We start from the raw sequence: 19,175 nt of genomic DNA on the forward strand, positions 1-19,175 counted from the left end.
GGGGAGTTTGGTGTGTGTAGCAGTGGAAGAGCGGGGATATTGCTGGTGTAATTTGTGTGTTTTCCTTATTGGGCTTCATCAGATGGTTTTTATCTGTTCAGTGTAACAACTGTTAAACCAAATCACAAACAAATTCCTTTTCTCACAGTTTCACTGTGAGAAATTTAGCATTTTGATTATGTCCCCTTAAATTTTAGAGCCAAAATCAGATAAAGCAGTAGTCCCCAACCTTTTTGGCACCAAGGACCCGTTTCATGGAAGACCATTTTTCCATGGACCAGAGTGGGGATGGTTTCAGGATGAAACTGTTCCACCTCAGATCATCAGGCATTAGTTAGATTCTCATAAGGAACACACAAATGTGCAGTTCACAGTAGGGTTCGCGCTCCTCTGAGAGTCTGATGCCACTGCTGATCTGACAGGAGACGGAGCTCGGGCAGTAATGCCCGTTCGCCCACCCCTCACCTCGTGCGTTGTGGCGCGGTTCCTAACGGGTCCTGGTCCACGGCCTGGGCGTGGGGGACCCCTGAGATAAAGGACCTGGCTGATGAGTAAAATGAGCTATTTTATCCTTTTTGCATTCTGAACACTCTGTTTATACATCCCAAGGCACAACGTCATGTGCACATTTAACGTGGACATTGACACTAGCACTGCATCCCTTGACTCCACTGTATTTGTTTTCTGATTTTAAAATTAATGTGGACCTTTGACAGGTTACAAGAACATAAAGAGGAAAATGCACATCATTTGTAATTTCACCACTTAGAACTTCTGTTATCCTCTTGGTTCACGTTCACTGGTTTTTGTTTACATACGTATACATCCCTGCATAGATCTTAGTTATACTGTAAGCACAGATCCGTGTCTTGTCTGCAGCAGTTGATATATATTAAACATTTTCCCATCATAATGCTTCATGAACTTTGTAGTGGCTGCAAAGTATTTCACTATGCAGTTGTACCATACTGTAACCATTTCCCTAAATGTTAAGGTTTTCCTAGCTTTTCTCTATTACAAAGTTGCAGGAAACATCTTTGTGCTGTAAATCTTATCTTTTCTCAGATCATTCTGTGACAGTAGTGCATAATGGTTGAGAGCACAGACTCTGTAACCAAACTATCCGGATTCATATCCCAGTTCTGGCAGCTTCCGGCTAGATGAGTATGTTGCTTATTATCATCTCTGTGCCTCAGCTTTCTCATCTGTATAGCAAAGACAACGGTACCTACCTCTGAATGGTTAGGGGTTAAATGAGGGAGCATTTACGTACTCAGAACAGTCTTTGGCACATGACCAGCAGCACTTACATACAAATATTGGCTATTACTTTTATTGCTGTTATTCTGATAAAATAACTAGTCAGAATATTCTGGTTTATTTTTAATGACCATATTAAGCTAATTTTTCTACTCTTTGCTTTTCGATAGAAATCAGGAAATCACTTCAGCATCTTACTGATTGATTTCTTTCTTTTCTAGATATACAAGAAGAGATGTCCTTCCACTAGGAAAATTTACAGTTAATCTGAGTGGTTGCCCACGGAATAGTACCTTCACGGAACACTTGTATCGAATTATTCAACATCTTGTTCCAGCAGTAAGATGAATATAAATATGTATTATAAACCTAAGCACAATTAACAAATCCATCTCTTTCATTCACCTCAAATATTTAACTTAGAGTTTTTAATAGAGCTTATTTAAGGGGAAACAAAGCCTGCCAAGTTACGTAATTTAAAACGTACTTTCCCCTAAACGTTTCACTTTTTTTTTGTTTTTGCCTAAGCACAAATTTCTGTAAGTCTAACAATTAACACAATTGCAGTAACTCCCTTAAAATTATACTCTGTTGATACCAATTTGTCCAATTTGGTATCCTTTTTGTACACTAAAGTCTTAAATCTAAATTCTAAATTATAGGAGCATAATTATTTTAGTTGAGGTAATAAAGTTCTTTATCTCCATTGCCTCAATTTTAATTCCTGTTTGGAAAGTTGAGCTCACTTTATTTGCCAGGGTATTTGGAATGCAGTACTTGTATGGTGGTAGGATCTTGGGAACGGGAATTGCTTCTGATCGGTTGTGTGACTGAAAATACTGATCACTTCTTTGGAAATTGAAGAAGGTCCACTAGATCCTTATTGAACCAAATGTATTGAGTGTCTCAGTGCTAGCACTTGTCCAGGCCCTCAAGAAGCAGAAGTGGACCAGAATACACCAGCAGTTCTCAGTCTCCTTAGACTCACTTTACACTCTGAAAAATGTATTAGTACTCAAAGAGCTGTTTTTCATGTTATGATTATATTTATCATTAATTTACCAAACTAGATGATGAAGCAAATACATCTATTAAAGATAAAAAATTACATATAAATATTTTTATAAAAACTTTTCCCAAGCCAAAAATGATTAGTGATAAAAGTGACATTGTTTTACATTCTTGCAAATCTCTTTAATGTCTGGATTAATAGGAGACAATGGATGCTTGTATCTGCTTCGGCCTTCAGTCTGTTGTAATCTCAGGTTTTGATTGAAGTATGTGAAGGAAAGCTGACCTCACACAGATGGAAAAGTAGTTGGTAAAGGAAGGATGGTTTCGATAGCCTTTGCAGATAACTGGGTGGTGGTCTTTGATACTAGACCAAAACTGTCCACATGACATTTTCTTAAAGATAGTTAAGTGTGGAATCTGAAATCCTATTCGTAAACGTTCCATAGTCTGCTATGGTAAAATTCATTAGTCTCATATATTGAAAGGATCTTTTATCCATGCATGATTTTAACCTGATTGACCCCATAAAAGGGTTTAAGCAATTCCCTGGGAGTTCTTGGGACCACATTTTGAGAATTATTGAAACAGTCAGATCCTTTGCCCTCACAGAGTTTAATTTAGGTAGAAGACCAACAAACAAATTAATACATGGTAGGTCGTTTAAGCACCCCTCAGCTCCCCCTGTTTTCTTAGAATCACTGAGATAACAAAACTCCTCTAAATTTTTGCAATATATCTTACTTCTTCTTTAACAGCCTTCCCCTACCATACCCTCTTCTCCATCCCTGCCACATTGTTTCAGGCTGGAGGGGTGGAAGAATGGATTGGTGTATGAGGCAGAGCACAGAGGGTGTTGGGAATGGTGGCTCAGGAGCTAGAGGAGGAGCTAGAGGGTCGCTTTCTCGTTACACTGAGCGAGAAGGTGCACGCGTCCTGGAGGCACCTCCCGAGAGCTGCAGCAGGTGCCCCACAGCTCAGTGGGCTCTGCTCCTTGATTTTTCTCTGAAAAGTTTGTTCAAAAATGTCTATGATGAATGAATATAATTTTAACTCAAAGAATATAGAGGAAAATTAAGCTTTTCTCTCCCTGTCTTGAAAAATAAATTAACATTTTCTTTTTGCTAGCTAGCATGTGTTAGGTGAAAGAGGTTAGGCTTTGGGGTATTTAATATTTGTATGTCAGTTATCTACCATTTGTTTCATTGGTTAAATAAAAATTGATTTTCTTTTTTATTTATTTATTTACTTATTTTTTTTTGAGACGGAGGCTCTCTCTGTTTCCCAGGCTGGAGTGCAGTGGCCAGATCTCAGCTCACTGCAGGCTCTGCCTCCCGGGTTTACGTCATTCTCCTGCCTCAGCCTCCCGAGTAGCTGGGACTACAGGTGCCCGCCACCTCGCCAGGCTAATTTTTTTTGTATTTTAGTAGAGACGGGGTTTCACTGTGTTAGCCTGGATGGTCTCGATCTCCTGACCTCGTCTCAGCCTGATCTGCCCGTCTCAGCCTCCCAAAGTGCTGGGATTACAGGCTTGAGCCACCGTGCCTGGCCAAAAAAAAAAATTGATTTTCAAGAATATTGAACAAGACATTTGAAAATAAAGCAGCTCATAGAATGGATGAAATTCAAATGTAAGATCTAGATACCATTTTTGCTTCTAGAGTTCAAGAAACCATATCACTACTCCCTTAGAAATTTGTAAGATCACTTTTTCCATATGAAACACAATGTTTAATTCTAAGTACATATTTTCTTAAAATGGAAACAAATTCTTGTTCACTAAAAAATTTCTCTTTGCAGTCTTTTCGTCTACAGATGACTATAGAGAACATGAACCATTTGAAATTCATTCCCCACAAAGACTACACAGCCAATCGCTTGGTCAGTGGGCTCCTCCAGCTGCCCAGCAATACTTCCCTTGTCATTGATGAGACTCTCCTGGAACAGGGGCAGCTGGATACCCCAGGTACGTACATAGATGTTTCCCTTCCATTTCTGACTTCCTTTCCACTAAAGCCAGATCTAGGAATAACTTTTAGAAGAGTATCTATGGACAAAGACAAATTCACATTTAACAAATAACATAAGATAAAGGCTTGGCATGTGAATTTGATTAAAGCATGTTATAAACTAAATTAAATTGTATATACCAACTCTGTTTTGCCATAGTATTCTGAAAGTAGTATAATAGAACAGATACTATATATATAATGTATCATATATCTTCTATCTAATATATATCTTATATATTTTATATATAATATGTATTTTATATATTTATAATGGAGCAATAATATAAAGGATAGTATTAATATAATGGAGTACAATAGAACAGATACTATATATATTATGTATCATATATCCTAATATATAATATATATTATATATACATATTTATGTTTTATAACTTATAAATAACATAATATATGGAGCAATAATATAAAATATATATAAATAATGTGTAATTAATATAAAAATAATACATAATATGTATATATTATTTATAATGGAGTAATAATAAAGGGTAGTATTAATATAAAGGAGCAGTAATATAAAGGGTAGTATTAGATGTTGAGGGTGATAAGGGTTCTTTGGTGAAAAGTTTTATTGCATCAGCAGATGGTTGGAGCCATATGTATGGGCCTACAACGTTGGGTTCTTTGTGTCGTTGTATATAACCTAAAATTTTTCATTCAGTGAGTGTAAGGAACGGTAGGCACAGGGTCTCACTGTGTTGCCCAGCTGATCTTGAATTCCTGGGCTCAAGTGATCCTCCTGCCTTGGCCTCCCACAGTGCTGGGATTATAGGTGTGAGCCACTGCACCTGCCCCAAATAGCTTTTTAAAAAACTGAAATGGGAGGAAGCTGATCTAATAGATTTTTTTTTTTTTTTGAGACAGACTCTTGCCCTGTTGCCCAGGCTGGAGTGCAGTGGTGTAATCTTGGCTCACTGCAAGCTCCAACTCCCAGGTTCACGCCATTCTCCTGCCTCAGCCTCCCAAGTAGCTGGAACTACAGGCGCCTGCCACCATGCCTGGCTAATTATTTTTTAACCTCCCATTGTAAAGTTTTTAAATGTTTTTCAGAGAATGTCTGAAAAATAATAGATCAAATGGTTTGCACTAACCTCAGTTATGGAATATATTATAAAATCAGAAGAAAGCAGATTGTTTACCAGTGCTCAAATGAAGACAGTTAAGAATACACTGCTGGTGATCAGCTCAAGAGGTAAAGGTAGAAGAAAAAATGAGGTAGACTGGGCACATTTAAGGCAAAGGGGAATATAGAATCTGAAATTCACTAGGCTGATCTATGTATGAAAGTAGTTTTAGTGTTTCCTTATTTTAGCCCTGTAAATACACCACTTAGAAATAACCGTACTTGCTTGGGAACTACTTTATGTCTAGGTGCATACCAGATGCTAGGTATTAGATTTGTGGGGGGATCCCCTGGCCCCAGAAAGTTCTACCTTGACCAAGAGTGTTGTAAGCCTACATACTTCGTGATGTTTAGCTTAGTAAATTGGACAGCGCCTCATACCCTTTATTAAAAGCGGTAGAAACTTCATGGCTCATCATTGGTGTCAGCAAAACTGATTTGTTGAGATGATTAAAGTCAAATGACCGAAAGTGTTTTCCTGCCTTCATAGGTGTTCATAATGTGACTGCCCTGAGCAACCTCATAACGTGGCAGAAGGTGGATTATGACTTCAGCTACCATCAGATGGAATTCCCCTGCAATATCAACGTTCTCATTACTTCGGAGGGGAGGTCACTCCTCCCGGTACGATGAGTCATTTTTAAATGGAGGGAGGTTGACATGGGAAAAATACCTACATTTTTGCTGTTTCTTGGTATTGCTTATTAGTAAATTACATTTGTTGTAAAAAACTGTGACTGCCAATCATTAAGGGAACTGAGTATTTTGCACTGCCATGGATGAAAACCTTACATCTACCAAGCTCAGATACCAGCAAGTCACGAGACCAGCAAGGCTGCTGGCAGCAGAAACACCCACATCGAAGCACAGCAAGATTGCCTGATTTTAACCTCCAGACTTCTGTTCTTGCTGCCTTTGACCCATTGTTTTCTGCTAATCTTATGTGAAAAATATTTTAGAGTTCCTTTGAAAATGTCCTTGGTCACTTGGTAGTTATTTTCATGCTTTACAATGAAATGCTCTGGTATGTCCTCAGAGTGGCTGGTAAAGAGCGCTTTTAATTCTGAGGATGATGGGAAATGCTCCCGGTTGTCAAATGGTTTATAGTCTCTCTATAATAGTATTCACCTGTGATTGATGAGAAACAGTCTTTGACTAAGAATGAAATGGCTCAAGGATATGTTCTCTGTGTGCAAGTGTGATAGACCTTTTCAATTAGCTGCTTTTTAGAGGTTGGCTACATTTTTGTGTGCTTACTGATACCATTGAGGAAACATAAGTAACCAAGAAAAAGCTAACTTTCATAATTATTTCTGAGGTAGTTATAAAGCATGTAAAGTAATACTAAAAATAGATTCTCGCTGGGTGCAGTGGCTCACACCTATAATCCTAACACTTTGGGAGGCCAAGGCAGGTGGATTGCGTGAGCCCAGGACTTTGAGGCCAGCCTGGACAATGTGACAAAACTTGTCTCTACAAAATTTCAAAAATTAGCCAGGCGTGGTGGCGTGCACCTGTGGTGCCACTACTAAGGAGGCTGAGGTGGGAGGATCGCTTGAGCCTGGGAGGCAGGTTGCAGTGAGCTCTGATCACACCACTGCACTCCAGCCTGGGCGACTGAGCAAAACCCTGTCTTGCACACATACACACATACACACACACACACAAAAAATTATTCCCTCCCCCTAAATAATAAATGGTATTTTCTAATTCCTATAGGGGCTGACAGAGATGATGCATCTTTCTCTAAAAATGTAGATTTAATTTAGGAACTCAGAAAATACAGTGTATTTCTTCTCTTTTCAGGCAGACTGCCAGATTCATTTACAGCCCCAGCTAATTCCACCAAACATGGAAGAGTATATGAACAGCCTTCTCTCAGCGGTGCTGCCTTCCGTGCTGAACAAATTCCGCATTTATCTAACCCTTTTGAGATTCCTGGAATATAGCATATCTGATGAAATAACCAAGGTATGTCTAGGTTAAAATAAAGGATTTTCCTGTGTTGAATTGCAGTATGCAGCCAATTTACATTTGCCATAATTACTGATGAGGTGATTTTGCTATTTGTTTTCTGTCGTGTCTTTTTTTATTCCTCTGTTACTCCATTATTGTCTTTTTGTTTGAAATAGATATTTTCCAGTGTCCCATTTTAATCCCTTGAAGTTTCTTGAAGTTACTTTCTTAGTGGCTGCCCCGGGGGGATAAACTTAACATGTTAGTATAATCATCTATTAAGGATTAATGCCAGTTTGTTTAGTTATTTTTAATTAAAAAAAATTTGTGTTGCTAATGCCAGTTTAATTATAATATACAAAGACTTTGCCCCTTTATAATTCCGTTCCTTCTCTCCCTTGTGCTGCTGTCATACAGTTACCTCTCTATACATTGTATGTACATCAACACATTTAGAATTACTGCTTTTGCAGTTGTCTAATTTTAGAGAAAAAAGTTAGAAACAGAAAAGACTTCTGTACCGTTTTTTCTATTTGCCTATGCAGTCACTTTTACCAGCAACCTTTATTTCCTCATGTGGGTTCATGTTACTGCCTAGTATCTTTTCATTTCAGCTCGAAGAACTGCCTTTAGTGTTTCTTGCATGGCAGGTCTACTTGTGCAAATTCTTTTTTTTTTTTTTTTGAGACAGGGTCTCGCTCTGTCACCCAGGCTAGAGTGCAGTGTTGTGATCGTGGCTCACTGCAGCCTCAACCCCCCCAGGCTCAAGCGATCCTCCCACTTCAGCCTCCCGAGTAGTTGGGACCACAGGCATGTGCCACTGTGCCCAGCTAATTCTTTGATATATGTGTGTGTGTGTGGAGACAGGGGTCTCCTTGTGTTGCCCAGGCTAGTCTGGGACTCCTGGGTTCAAGTGATCCTCTCTCCTTGGCCTCCCAAAATTCTGGGATTAGAGGTGTGAGTGACCACGCCCAGCCCTCTTTTAAGTTTTTGTTTATCTGGGAATGTCTTAATTTCTCCTTTTTTTTTTTTTTTTTTTTTGAGATGGAGTCTCGCTCTGTGGCCCAGGCTGGAGTGCAGTGGCCGGATCTCAGCTCACTGCAAGCTCCGCCTCCCGGGTTTACGCCATTCTCCCGCCTCAGCCTCCCGAGTAGCTGGGACTACAGGCGCCCGCCACCTCGCCCGGCTAGTTTTTTTGTATTTTTTAGTAGAGACGGGGTTTCACCGTGTTAGCCAGGATGGTCTTGATCTCCTGACCTCGTGATCCGCCCGTCTTGGCCTCCCAAAGTGCTGGGATTACAGGCTTGAGCCACTGCGCCTGGCCCCTTAATTTCTCCTTAAGGCTAGTTTTGCTGGATGTAGAATTCTTGGTTTATAGTCTGTCTCATCATTTCGAATATGTCCTCCCACCACTTTCTGGCCTCTGGTTTCTACTGAGAATCCAGCTAGTTTCTGATGAGGATCCTTTGTACACACTGAGTCATTTTTCTGTCACTGCTTTCAAGATTCTCTGGCTTTTGACAGTTTTGACTATGATGTGTCTGTGTGTAGATCTCTGAGTTTATCCTACATGGAGTTTGTTGTGCTTCTTGGAGGTGCAGAATAATTCACATTTTGGGGAAGTTTTCAACAAATTTGGGAAGGTTTTGGCTATGTTTCTTTCTGCATCATTTCTCTCTCCTCTCCCTCTGGACACCCCCACTATGTATCTGATGGTGCATTTAATGGTATCCCACAGGTCTTCAAGCCTCTGTTCATTTTTCCTCATTCTTCCTTTTTTGTTCTTAGACTAATCTCAGTGAACTTATCTTCAAGTTTAGTGATTTTCTTCTGCCTGATCAAATCTGAGTACCTCTATAGAGAATTTTTACTGTATTTTCAACTCCAGAAATTTTACTTCCTTCTAAAAAATTATTTCTCTTTTTATTGATACTATTTGGTGATTCTCATATTTTCCTGAAGTTCTTTTTATGTGGTTTCCTTTAGTTCTTTGAATGTTTAAAATAGCCAATTTAGAGTCTTTTTGTCTAATGTTTGAGTTTCCTCTGGGACAGTTTCTACTGACTCCCTTATCCCCAAAGTGTGAGCCATACCTTCTGGTTTCTTTGTACTTTTTTGTTGAAAACCAGACATTTTATTTGGTCAGTGGGGTCTCACTCTGTCATCCAGGCTGGAATAGTAAGTAGCACAACCACAGCTCACTGCAGCCTTAAACTCCTGGGCTCAAGTGATCCTCTTGCCTCAGTAGCTGGGATCATAAGTGTGCGCCACCATGCCCAACTAAAGTTTTTTGTTTTTTCTTTTTTTTTGTAGTGATGAGGTATTGCTTTATTACCCAGGCTGATTAACTCCTGGCTTCAAGTAGTCCTCCCACCTTGGCCTCCCAATGTGTTGGGATTACAGGCGTGAGCCACCACACCCAGCCACAACCAGACATTTTAAATTATATATTATGACAACTCTGCCTGGGAAGTTAGACTCTGGAAATTAAACCTCCCTAGGGTTTATTGTTGTTGCTATTTGTTACTGTTGGTAGGTTGTTTAGTAACTTTTTTGACTAATCTATAAAGTCTGTATCTTTGTCACATGTGGGCACTGAAGTCTCTGCTCTGTTAGTTTTGTGGTTAATGATTGGAAAGAAATTTCCTTAAATGCCAGGAAGTAGTCAGTCTCTCAGTCTAAGGGTGAATAATAATCATAAATAAAAATAAAAATTGGGGCAACCCTTCAACACTTAGCCATACAATTTACAAGCCTGCCTTAGCCTTCATTTCCTGCTTGCACAGAGCCTCCAGGTTATCCAGAGGTGGGAGTTTAAGGTCTCTGAGCATGTCTGCAGCCTTCCGAGTTCCTAGGAGTTAGAGACGTGAGGTTTTCAGAGCCCTCTGTGGACATCTCATTTCTCAGCTAGCTTTTCTGTTTTAAGGGTTTGGGTTAGTCTGTTGTTTGCCACAACTGTTACCCAGTGTCTCAGGTAGCTGAGGTGATTGATAATTTCTTCTGATTGTTTTTGATAAATGCCCTAGGGAAAGAGGTAGTTCATAGTAGACAGGCTTCCACTCACGTTAAATAAAGACAACCTTGCAAATGGGTCCTTCCAGGGAACCACCAGACAGGTGGTCAGATGACAGTTCTCCAGGAATGGCACTTTGAAGGAGCCCTAGCCCTGTTCTCTCTCCGGTGGCTGCCAGGCTGTTGGTTTTCGAAGAAGCTATTAATTACCGCCTGGAGGGGAAGGGGTTGGAATATAGGAGTAGGACATGTTAAAACGCCGCGAGGCTCAACATTCTTACCAGTAATCACCTGGTTTTCTGGCATAAATGCTCTCTGGATTGCTGCAAGTGTGGTTTGACTTCTAGTTTTTAAAAAGCTGATTTTGATCAGTGTTAACAGTAGAGACAGTTTTCTGCAGTCCCTTCTCTGCCATTTTCACTAACATCACTCCTCCTTTGTTGAAAAGCATTGTTTCCTATGCCAGTTGCTGATTTATATGTTTGCTTGACCTTAAATGAATCTGAGTTTCATTATTTTATTTTCTTCATCAGCAGCATTATTTATGTATATGCTTTGGTACTTTCACCTATATTGCCTCCTTTGTCTAAGAGGCTGACATCCACCTTATTATATCAGTCAAGGAACCACGTTCATTTTCTCTTCCTTACAAAAATGTACATCATTTACCTTTACTCTTTTGATAAAGGCAGTTGAAGATGACTTTGTGGAAATGCGGAAGAATGACCCTCAGAGCATCACTGCTGATGATCTTCACCAGCTGCTCGTGGTGGCTCGGTAAGTGGCGCATGTGCGTCATTTTTTCAGTAAGCTTGTGTATATAAGTCTTCTGAGTTATTCAGCAATAACTGAGGCAGACTTCTAAAAACGGAAATGAACTTTGCCTTTTAAAAACGCTCTTATGAAAGGGCTCATTGAGGGGGAATCGAGTTTGGCTGGTGATCTCTTCAGTGGAACAGGCGTGCTGCTTGTTTTCTAAGCTTCAAAGAGTGAGCCACCCTCCAATTCTGACTCTTCAACACTTTCTTTGTAGAAGCCTGACTTGGCTATTGACGTGTAACTGCCAGACGGTCTTGTCTCCTAACATGGTCTGTGTTTTCACCAAGTATTCCTAGGTCTTAAAAAAATGTAAAACTTACTTTCCCAGCTCTAGACTTAAATTTGTTTCCGTGTTTCCAACCAGGTGTCTGTCTCTCAGTGCTGGTCAGACAACGCTGTCAAGAGAACGATGGCTGAGAGCAAAGCAGCTAGAGTCTTTAAGAAGAACGCGGCTTCAGCAGCAGAAATGTGTGAATGGAAATGAACTTTAAAGATCTGATGCCTATGAAGAGTAATGGGCAAATTGTAGCCACATGATTGTAAAATTCAGATGTTCATTTATACCACATTGTTTTATAGGTAATTTCTATCACAAACCAATGACATTTCCTGAAATCAAGCCTGGTAACATCTGATGTTTATATGATAGTAAGGACTTTTACCTTACTGATTTCATGGAGCTTTTGAAGTTTGTTTTATAATTATATAAATTAGTAATGATGTAAAAAAAAGTATTTGATATTAAAAGTTTAATATTGATAATGTTGCTGATTATACCTTTTCCTTAGCTTCAGCTGAGTCATAGGCCAGACTGTTGAAATGCTGAAATGAAGAAGGTTGTTGCAATTTCAGAGTCAGAGGTATCATGCTTCGGATTCCTTACGTTTTCCAGTTCTCTGGTTTTCCAGTTCACAGTGGGTTGGGTTGGGTTGGGTTGGGTTGGGGTGCATCCAGTAGTCCATCTTCGGGGAACGGAGGCGTATTTGCCATTGATTCACATGACTACGTAAAATTCTGTACTGTCATTTCCCAGATGTTTGGCCACAGAAACTTTTTCCCACTTAACATTTGTCAACAGCCTGCAAAACTAGACTTGTACATGGCAGGGGTTCCCAGACTTCTGTATTTTATGGACCAGTAGTAATACTTCCAAAAATCTGGGGGACTATAAGGTTGCCAATCTACCTTGCCAAGTAATTTGAATAAATCAGTGTTATCACCATTTTTTTCATACAAGGACAATCTCTGAATAAGAGTCCTTTAAATGGAATGAATGTAGCTTTTGGGGGCAAAAAAACCCGAGACACTACATTGTCTATCTTCTCCTATCCCAGTGCATTTGAGAACCATGCATAAGGGAATTCTGTGCTACAAAGCTGTGTCCAAATATGAAAACAAAACAGTAAGCTTAAAAACCAGTACCTCCTTTAGAAAGTTTTTATTTTCTTAACGTCATGTAGTTGCTTTGATTCTATTGGATTTTTGGCATTTTATGTAGGTTCATCCGTTGGTTCCAAGTGTGTTAGATCAGCTAACATCTGCTACTCCAGTAACAGCCTCATACAGCTGCAGGTAGGTTTTCTCCAGACCAATTAGTTTCAATAGAGCAAACTAACAGACTATAGTAGCGTGGTTATGGCAACCAGAATCTTCAGAAAGGTTAGGACGTTATTTTTTAAGCTGGCAATGGTATGAAGTAACTTTCCTAGTGGAGACAGATAAAGGATCGCTTACATTTTTTCCTGTAAGGCCTAAATTGACATTGTTAACCAAGGAAACAGGGTCAGCCTTGAAAAATCAAGGAATTCATTGTACCTAATAACTGAAGTAAAAATTACTAGTTGTTCAACTTTTCCTAAACGCAAATCTATTTTTATAAACTAATGTAAATAATGTTTATATTAGAGTTTAACTGGTTTTCATTTTTATAACTGGTAGACTAGACCTTCCTTAAACTTTTAGAAATAAAATGAAGGCTTAACCTGGATTTGTGAGGATAAAATACATTTTCTTTAACTGTCCTACAGCAAAGTAGATTAGTCACCATGTGTTTTTTGTGCCAATGTAAATTGTAATTTACCAAAGAAAAATACATACATTGCTTGGTCTTGCAGAAAAGTTCCCTTGAAAGAATCTTTCCAATAAATAAAACTTCCCAAATTACCAGTACCTTGGGCTGTTTTTCATGAATGATAAGATTCACCATCCCATGTGATCTGTGTGGGAAAAGGCCATGTCCTCCTGGTGGAAGACATGAGAGAGGTGAACTGAAGTGGAAAAGGTGGTGCAAGAGGGACCTTCCTGCTCAAGGCCCACCCAGGCAGCGGAATGGAGTGCAGCGCTTGGCTGCAGAAATCCTTTGTCCCTCACCTATATACAATACACATGGACAGTCAAGTTTGTTGCTCTAATGTAAGGCGCAGCGTTAACCCTGTATGGCCAGGAAACTGAGTAGACTCCTGTGTAACCCTGCGTGGAACTTTGCCTTCTTAAATTAACTTTTCAAAAATCTCTTTCAAAACTGTTTCTGTGGAGTTTAAACATGTATTTTATCACCTAATGTTGGGTTGTATTTTCTCCCATGTTGGGAACCCTTAATATTTTCAGGACCTGGAAGAAAAGTTGGTAGAAGAAAGCATTCAGTTTTGAATGTTTGGATTTAAAGTATAGTTTCTGATCCATTTTACTTTTTAAATCATGAGTATACTTCAAAGGAGTAAAATACTGGCAACAGCTAGACCAAGTGTTCAGTTATAGCAAATTTGCCCCGTTTACAAATTCTTTAATCTGTTACGCAAGGAATTCTCATACACATTTGTCACTTTAAATTACAATGGTACTTTATTTTAACAATCACAAGATTTAACACGTAAAAAAAAAAGATACCACTAATAAATAACAAAAGTGGAATGCTTATCAAAGTTACAACAGACATAATGTTCAGCCGAGAATCAATCACATCAACAGAGTAAAGCTCTCAAGATACCAGACGAACCAATACTTGCTGGAATATGCCGTACAACTTTCTTACCGTGGGGATTACAGGGGCAAACCCTGGTTCTGTGTGGTCAGAGTTATAGTCAGACAGATTCGGCACGGTTGTGCTTCAGACTAAATTTTTTTGAGACAGTCTTGCTCTGTCCCCCAAGCTGGAGGTCAGTGGCACAATCACAGCTCACTGCAGCCTCAACCTCACGGGCTCAAGCAATCTTCCTGCATAGCTAGAAACACAGGCATGTACCACTAAGCCCAGCTAATTTTTGTATTTTCTTGTAGAGACATGTTTCCCAGGCTGGTCTCAAACTCCTGGCCTCCCAGTGTTGGGATTATAGGTGTGAGCCACTGCACTTGGCCCAGACTAAATTTTGAAGTTGTTGATCGTCTACGTTAGATGTCGAGGATCCTGGAATAAATTAAAACCTGACTTCTAGGATTTCCAGTAGCCAATATATGTGTGTTCTTACGTTCCTGAAAACAGCAAAATGAAATTTAATAGGTGCTGGTATTCACCTCTGATGTGTCAGGTTTACTGTGTGACAAGTCTGAATATTCCTAGGTTTACATTGTATAGGCAGCAGAGTGTTTTTAATGTGTTCAAGTAGAATATGGGGAAAATTAGGATCAAATGAGAATTCATTTCTTTAGTGTCAATAACCCTCAACCCCTCAGGGAATAGTTAAGCCATCAAAACTAAAATAGCTTTATTTTCAAATGCTTCGGTAACATGTTAGTCACTAAAAACTGAATGTGTAATTTGTAGAGGTAACACACAGGAAGGAACTGACAAACAGAACAAATTATGAAAAACGCTAATCCCCTAAGCATCTGCATGTCCAGACCTCGTGTCTACTTAATGTAGTCTACCCACCCCACTCCAAAAAAAGGTTCAGTTTATCCCAGAGTGACCTGTTGCTGAATTACTTTCAAATAAGCAAAGTGCTCCGTAGTGTATAAGCTACTCAGGTCTACACATTCTAGAATGATGCGCTTCTGTAGTCCTGGCTCTTAAAATTTGGGAATCTACTCAGGTTCAGACTCCTTTTAAAACCCTTTCCAATGAACAGAATTTGTGATCCCTGGATTCAGACAGTACAATTAAAATACCCCAAGAGATAAAAACTTCCTATTTTTAAATAAAAGCCATGGAAGGATTCTTATGGCTAAAAGCTAAATCTGAATTATCCGTGTCTGGCATTGTATAAACATATTTTTAAGTTCATTTTGCTGGACTTGATTAATGACTTCAGGTTCTGCAGGACTCTTCTGAACTTTGGCCACTGCAAAGTTTATCCCGTGGGTTAATCCAGCTTGGGTAATACTAGCAACCTGGACCATGGAACTTCGAATCTTGGCAAAGGGAGAGACTGCTCTGCTGCTACTGCTCTCTGAAGGAGAAGGAGTTACGTGAAGCCCTGTCTCGAGTTCAAGCATGCTGGAAGCAGAGCTGGGGGTTTTTTGAGATGCAACTGAACGCACTGGCTCAACTGACAAAAACTGTGGGCCTGCTGCAGAGAGAGAGACATCTAATTGAGATGGCCGAGAAGGTGTCTGTTCTGTTGATTCTGATTGGGTTTCTTCATTTGAAACTTCACTGGTCATTTGATTTCTTTCCTGACTAGCCTGCTGAGACACAGACCTGGGCTCTGCTAGGTGGGTCACTTTGTTTTGTGCATCTTGCACAAATCTGTGGCAGTAAATATCCATAGGCTTGGCAAAGCCAGTCAATATGTGTATGTTGCCAGCAGACGGGCTTTTCTTCAGAGGAGACTCCTGGCCTTTTCCAAGCCCACTCCCATGAGCAACAGTAATCTCTGAAGGAGCATGAATGCTACTATCTGTGCTGCTAAGAGACTGGGACCGACTACCCAATCGAGGCGCTGAAGCAATAATACCACAACTAGGAAGAACGTAATCTACTGGCCCTACACTCTCTAATGAGTTAGCTAGCTGCCTGTCTTCATCAGACTTAGAATTTGTTAGGAATTCATCAGAGTGATATGAGTCATTATCTGAAGACATGTCCCCATCAGACTCTGCCTGAACTTTATCCATCACTCCTGTGTTTTCCATAGTTTCAAGACTACTGTCTGATTTCCAAAGATTTACTTTTAAGTTTGGTTTTAGAAAGTTAACTTTCATTTCAGGTTTGGTAAAGTTTCCTAGCTTTCGGAGGTTGCCAATATTTACATTGGATTTGGTCTGCTTCACTTTTTGATTTAGAGATGAAAATTTGCTCATTAAAAAATTCTTTCCCTGGGCCAAAGAACCTTGGTTTTGAGATCTGATACCAATGATGTCTTCGTGAGGTTTACTGCTCTTCCTGCAAATTAGAAGAGAAAAGAAGTTAATCCCCCATGGAATCCAATATACCAGTTCCAGTTATTAATATAAGTGAAAACACTTACTTATTCAAATTGGTCCCAACTTCTTGAGAACACTGCATTGCTAATTGATAGCTAACCCCTCAGAGTTGACATTAAAACAGTGCTATCCAATAGAAATATGTGAAATACATAATTGCAATTTTTCTAGCAGCCCCATTAAAAAGCAGCAATGAAAATTAATTTTAATATTTAACCCAATATATACAAAATATTTCAACATAAAAATATTAAAAGATGATTAATACTCCTTTTTGAACTAATTTAATATAGGCAATGTGTAGTGTTCTATAATTACAGCACACCTGAATTCAGCCTAGCTGCATTCTAAAAGGCTTCACAACCACATGTGGTGAGTGGCTACCACTGTGGGCGGTGCGGGTCTAGCACCGCTACCATCTAACTATAAATGGGAATCTGCAGCAGCACCTGAACTCGGGTTCGGACACATCCCAGCGTGGCTCAATTCAGGTAGTGCAGGGAGAGAGGGGTAAGACTTCCATTTTCTTATATGTCCTGTGGGTTACCTGAATTTATTTTTAAAAAGATTTGGGACATTTAACACAATTACTCTTGGTGTCTTCTCTCCTTTGGTATCCCTCCTGACAGCTATAAATAAGAGAGAAAAGTTGATGCTATTTGCCACAAATGTCTCAGTCTGTGCATTTGTCCTGTTGGGTCATGCAAGGTCACTGATCATGAGCATACTACAGAAAATTTCTGGGTTAAAGTAATTCTTTAGCAAAAGTCTGAACAATTCTCTTCTGGCCAAATGGCTCTCTTCACTAGTAGAATGTGGACCACAAAACCTGACAGATGCTCATTAGAAAGAAAAGCCACACTTTTTAAATGTGAAATAATCTGTTGATAGGCATTCTTTTTCCAAATGCAAAAGCCTAATGTTTAAAACATACTATTTTCTTTACAAAGTACTTAGAAAAAATTTCAATGTTTCCTCTCATCAGTTTACTTAGGAGTTAAAAATGTATCCCTTGTGGCCACATGAGTTGTGTCAAGGACAGCAAAATCCTTGCAGGGGCTTGCTCTCAGACCCATTCTCTTGGCAAAATACCACCTACCTAAGTACTTGTGGAGATAGTGTTACTCTATCAAAACTTTTAAACATACCTAGAGGGATAGCCTAAGCATATTTTAAATGCCGTATCACTCAAGAAAATGAAACTCTGGGTGGGCCGGGCACAGTGGCTCATGCCTGTAATCCCAGCACTTTGGGAGACCAAGGTGGGCAGATCACGAGGTCAGGAGATCGAGACCATCCTGGCTAACACGGTGAAACCTCGTCTCTACTAAAAATACAAAAAATTAGCGGGTGTGGAGGTGGGCACCTGTAGTCCCAGCTACTTGGGAGGCTGAGGCAGGAGAATAGCAGGAACCCAGGAGGTGGAGCTTGCAGTGAGCTGAGATTGTGCCACTGCACTCCAGCCTGGATGACAGCAAGACTCCATCTCAAAAAAAAAAAAAAAGAAGAAGAAAATGAAACTCTGGGTCTTCAGAGTTTTTCCTGAAACTGAGGATAAGCAATAACCTTTAAGGAGGGGGGTGCAGGGTTAAAGGAGTCTGACAATCAGTTTGGCACTGTTAGGGACAAGTGAAATATTCACGTCTTTTAATCCAGATTCACAACCTGGGGATGATATTCTCAAGAAATTATCCTAAACATGAGAAAGTAATACATGACAGATATCTGTCATGACTTTTTTATAAAAGGAAAAAATGCTAGCAACCAAAATTCTTGGCAACTGGGTTTAATAGCTGTGTGCCAGGTCTAAGTGCGTTATCATTCAGTTCATGCAATGCACTGACATGGATTTTCTCTCATCTTACAGACAACAAAACTGAAGTAAAGGCGTATGTTTTCCAAGGTTAAAGAGTAATTGATAGAACCAGGAGTCACAGAGTCCACGTTCTGAACCCACACAATACATTTCCAAACAGATCACAGAAGGCATCTATTTAAATGGTAGTTATGCATTCTACAGTAATATGGAAAATGCATAAAATACAATCTTTAGCAATGAAAGATTATTAACCTGTATAGGTTAAAAATGTGTACAAGAGGCTGGGTGCAGTGGCTTTCCAGAAGAATTCCAATTAACAAGTGTAGAAGGAATGAGAATTAGAAAAATCACCACAGATCATGACAGGAATAAATACCATAGACAAGATCCACGATGGTTATGAAAATGAATAGACTTAAGTTTACACAGAAACAATATTTACATAGTCTCAAAGTATTTTCCCCTAAATATTTAGTAATTATAAAGAGGAAGACACAAAGTTTGCAGTGCAGAATCCTGGCAGATGCTACCCCAGCCAAGTAACCAAGCTTATTCTCAACACTACTACACAGGCTGTCATGCCCTCCCTCCCCACAGCATGAGGCTCTGAGAAGTGCACATGGCTTCTGCGGTGTCCTTCCCGACAATGCGTAACCTCAGCTTCATCAGTAAAAAACACTGGACAAACCTAGATTAAGGGATGTTCTTCTACAAAGCAGCTGACCAGTACTCTTAAAAAATGTCAAAATTATGAGAGAAAAGACAAGACTGAGGAAGT

General features: G+C 39.6%; 2 protein-coding genes across 4 annotated transcripts in view; one reads left to right on the forward strand and one right to left on the reverse strand.

The window, feature by feature from the left end:
• Positions 1-13,386, forward strand: part of MCMBP (minichromosome maintenance complex binding protein) — a 46,329-nt gene extending 32,943 nt beyond the window's left edge. For both annotated transcript variants that reach the window (XM_033181133.1, XM_033181138.1), the window contains exons 11-16: positions 1,482-1,599; positions 4,072-4,237; positions 5,921-6,054; positions 7,237-7,401; positions 11,087-11,175; positions 11,582-13,386. In XM_033181133.1, coding sequence (XP_033037024.1) covers positions 1,482-1,599; positions 4,072-4,237; positions 5,921-6,054; positions 7,237-7,401; positions 11,087-11,175; positions 11,582-11,708 — 799 coding nt within the window. In that variant the 3' untranslated portion in view covers positions 11,709-13,386. The remainder of the gene's footprint in view (positions 1-1,481; positions 1,600-4,071; positions 4,238-5,920; positions 6,055-7,236; positions 7,402-11,086; positions 11,176-11,581) is intronic.
• A 649-nt stretch (positions 13,387-14,035) lies between these two features.
• INPP5F (inositol polyphosphate-5-phosphatase F) overlaps positions 14,036-19,175 on the reverse strand; it is a 105,647-nt gene continuing 100,507 nt past the window's right edge. For both annotated transcript variants that reach the window (XM_033181111.1, XM_033181122.1), the window contains one exon: positions 14,036-16,537. In XM_033181111.1, the coding sequence (XP_033037002.1) occupies positions 15,385-16,537 (1,153 nt within the window). In that variant the 3' untranslated portion in view covers positions 14,036-15,384. The remainder of the gene's footprint in view (positions 16,538-19,175) is intronic.

This window comes from Trachypithecus francoisi, unplaced genomic scaffold (assembly GCF_009764315.1).
Source record: "Trachypithecus francoisi isolate TF-2019V2 unplaced genomic scaffold, Tfra_2.0 Contig01579, whole genome shotgun sequence".
NCBI classification, from domain to species: Eukaryota; Metazoa; Chordata; class Mammalia; order Primates; family Cercopithecidae; genus Trachypithecus; species Trachypithecus francoisi.